Here is a 2,646-nt window from a genome sequence, read left to right as displayed (position 1 = left end):
TTGCCTTTTCAAAAAAAAAAAAAAATCATTTACTTAAAATAAATAAAATTGATTTGCCCACGTTTATGCATACAATAACATAAAAATTATTTCGAATACAATAACCTAAGCTATATATATATATATATATATATATATATATATATATATATATATATATATATATATATATATATATATATATATATATATATATATATATATATTTGTGTGAGTGTATATACGGTGATACATACACATAAGAAATAAGTACAACTGGATCACCTGCTCTTTGGCTGTTTGCTGTTTGTTCCAAAGAATCCAATTTCAAATCAGTTTTGGGTTTTGTACATTCTACTACAAGTTGTGGGTAACTAAATCAACTGTAGCAATATCTTCAAATCCTAACGAGTGGCTACACATTCTTTCTGTGTCTTAATTATTCAGTAGTTAATTATATTGACAACAAAACATGACCACTCCTTTTGTTTTCTTGCATTTGGAAACAGTATCTATCTCCCATTCTTGTTTCTTCTTTTTCACCCTTGTCATTCTTTGCTTGTTTTGGTTCACATTTTTTCTAAAGTGCTGCCTAGATTGGTACATGAGAACATAAGATTAATGGCTTCCGAATCTGGTGAAATGGAAAAACCGATAGTTATTGATCATCATCAAGAACAACAGCTGCAGTGCCAGAAGCAACAATCTTTGAAGTGCCCACGATGCGATTCATCAAACACTAAGTTTTGCTACTACAACAACTATAGTTTGTCACAACCAAGACATTTCTGTAAAGCGTGTAAGAGGTATTGGACTAGAGGTGGCACCTTGAGAAATGTTCCTGTGGGTGGTGGTTGCAGGAAAAACAAGAGAGTGTTCAAGATGCTAACGACAGCGACTACTCATGCTCCTTCAAATTCACAACCAGTTGACAATAACCCTAACCCTAACTGTAAACCTAATTTTGATACCCATTCTTCTTTTTATGGGTTGGTGCCTCAAAACCAGAATTATGAAAGGTTCAACACGGTTGTTTCTGGGTGTGATTTTGCTCAACCTCAAAGAAGTAATCTTGGATTAGGGTTTTCTTCTATGAATCCTGGGGATGTAGTCGCGTCAAATCAGTCACATAATTCATCGTTATTTCTATCAAGCTACCCGTCGTCGGTGTTTGCTGATTCTACTTGTAGCTCAAATAGTGTGCCTACCATGGCTTCTCAGTTAATTTCAGGCTTCCAACAACCACAACGATATATGGAATGGAATAACCATTTTGAGTGCCAGAACAACGATGATCAACTCGAAGCTATGGCGTCATCTGATCCAAATTCACTTATATGGAACACGACTAGCGACGGTGGTGGTGGTGGTGGCTGGTTTGATCCTACAAGCAATATTGATTCTTCAGTTGCTTCCTTGATCTAATTAAGCCCAATAAATTAAAACCAACGAAAACGTTTTTCTTCTAAGATTCTCCTTTTTCTTTTTTACTGGTTTCTTTTTTAACTTCTTTTGTTTCTCATGGATAAACTTTGAATTGTTTAATTTTGTTATTACCGGAAACTCCCTCTTAAAACATTTAGAAGATCATAGTGGATCTCAGCTTCAGTTTTTACAATCAAGACAAGAAGAAGAAGAAGAAGAAGAAGAAGAAGAAGAAGAAGAAGAAGAAGAAGAAGAAGAAGAAGAAGAAGAAGTTAATCTGTTCTAGGACAGAAAAGGAATCTGGCTACTTACAATATCCAGTGAGTTTTATCTTCCTTCTTCTGTATATAAGTATCTCATGTATCGTTAAGCATTGAGTTTGGGGTGGTGAAGAGGGTGTTAATTTATTTGTTTTCTCATTTTGTATTGTTTTACTTTTTATGTGGATTCATATTCTAGGGTTTTCTTTGTTTGGTTTCAGAGGGAAAGAATGAGTATACAGGTATACATGATAGTAGATGTTAGGTTTGTTGGAATTTATCACTTCTTTAGTGTGGTTACATGTTGTTAGTTTTTTAGCTTTTATCTTGAAATTTCTATATATTTATATTTAATGTTCCTACTTATGAAATATACAGGTATACATGATAGTAAAGGCACCCCTGCATCACAGTACGTTTTACAAAGGAGAAAATGTATCTCATTTAAGATATTACATATAAATATCTAATTATCGGCACTTATTTTAACTTGCGATGAAGGGAGCATAATGTTTCTTCGTATAAGGGAATTCATATTGACACGCATATGAAATAATCGTATTATGTGTTTTATTCTTTCGGAAGTAATAACACATTTCATGCTACTATATAACCAACTCTTGGCATTCAATGGATTTTGAGAATGACAACTCTATTTGTTATTCAATGAGATTAAACTATATCCTAATAAGATGTCTACTTGAATTTTGAATTCAATGGTCTTTTTCAATGAGAAAAGAAAAGTTTTTAATTCTTAAATATAGTAAGTTATTTTTTGTAAATTTTTATTCAACTTTATAAAGTTCAATACATAATAAAAAAAAATTGATAGAATTATATGAAATTTAAAAAACAACCCAATTCATTGAATACTATGAAGTTTACTGCATTGTGAATGTCTTAACCATAAACATTAAACACTGAGGGGTAAAGTATTCCTAATTACAAAATTAAATAACCATGTGGAATACTTTATTCTGCA

At 32.0% G+C, this 2,646-nt stretch overlaps 1 protein-coding gene across 1 annotated transcript; it reads left to right on the top strand.

Annotated features, from left to right (window-relative positions):
- The first annotated feature begins 465 nt into the window (after positions 1-465).
- On the top strand, positions 466-2,319 carry LOC145045928 (dof zinc finger protein DOF5.8-like). The gene is made up of 2 exons (XM_078994219.1): positions 466-1,724; positions 2,043-2,319. Exon 1 carries the CDS (start codon positions 601-603, stop codon positions 1,402-1,404), a length of 804 nt encoding a protein of 267 aa, XP_078850345.1. The 5' UTR covers positions 466-600; the 3' UTR covers positions 1,405-1,724; positions 2,043-2,319.
- The last annotated feature ends 327 nt before the right edge of the window (positions 2,320-2,646 follow it).

Source organism: Lactuca saligna, chromosome 1, assembly GCF_052625555.1.
Source record: "Lactuca saligna cultivar CGN05327 chromosome 1, ASM5262555v1, whole genome shotgun sequence".
In the NCBI taxonomy this organism is placed as follows: domain Eukaryota; kingdom Viridiplantae; phylum Streptophyta; class Magnoliopsida; order Asterales; family Asteraceae; genus Lactuca; species Lactuca saligna.
The sequence above is the reverse complement of the archived record's forward strand: the minus strand, read 5'-3'. Positions and strand labels throughout refer to the sequence as shown.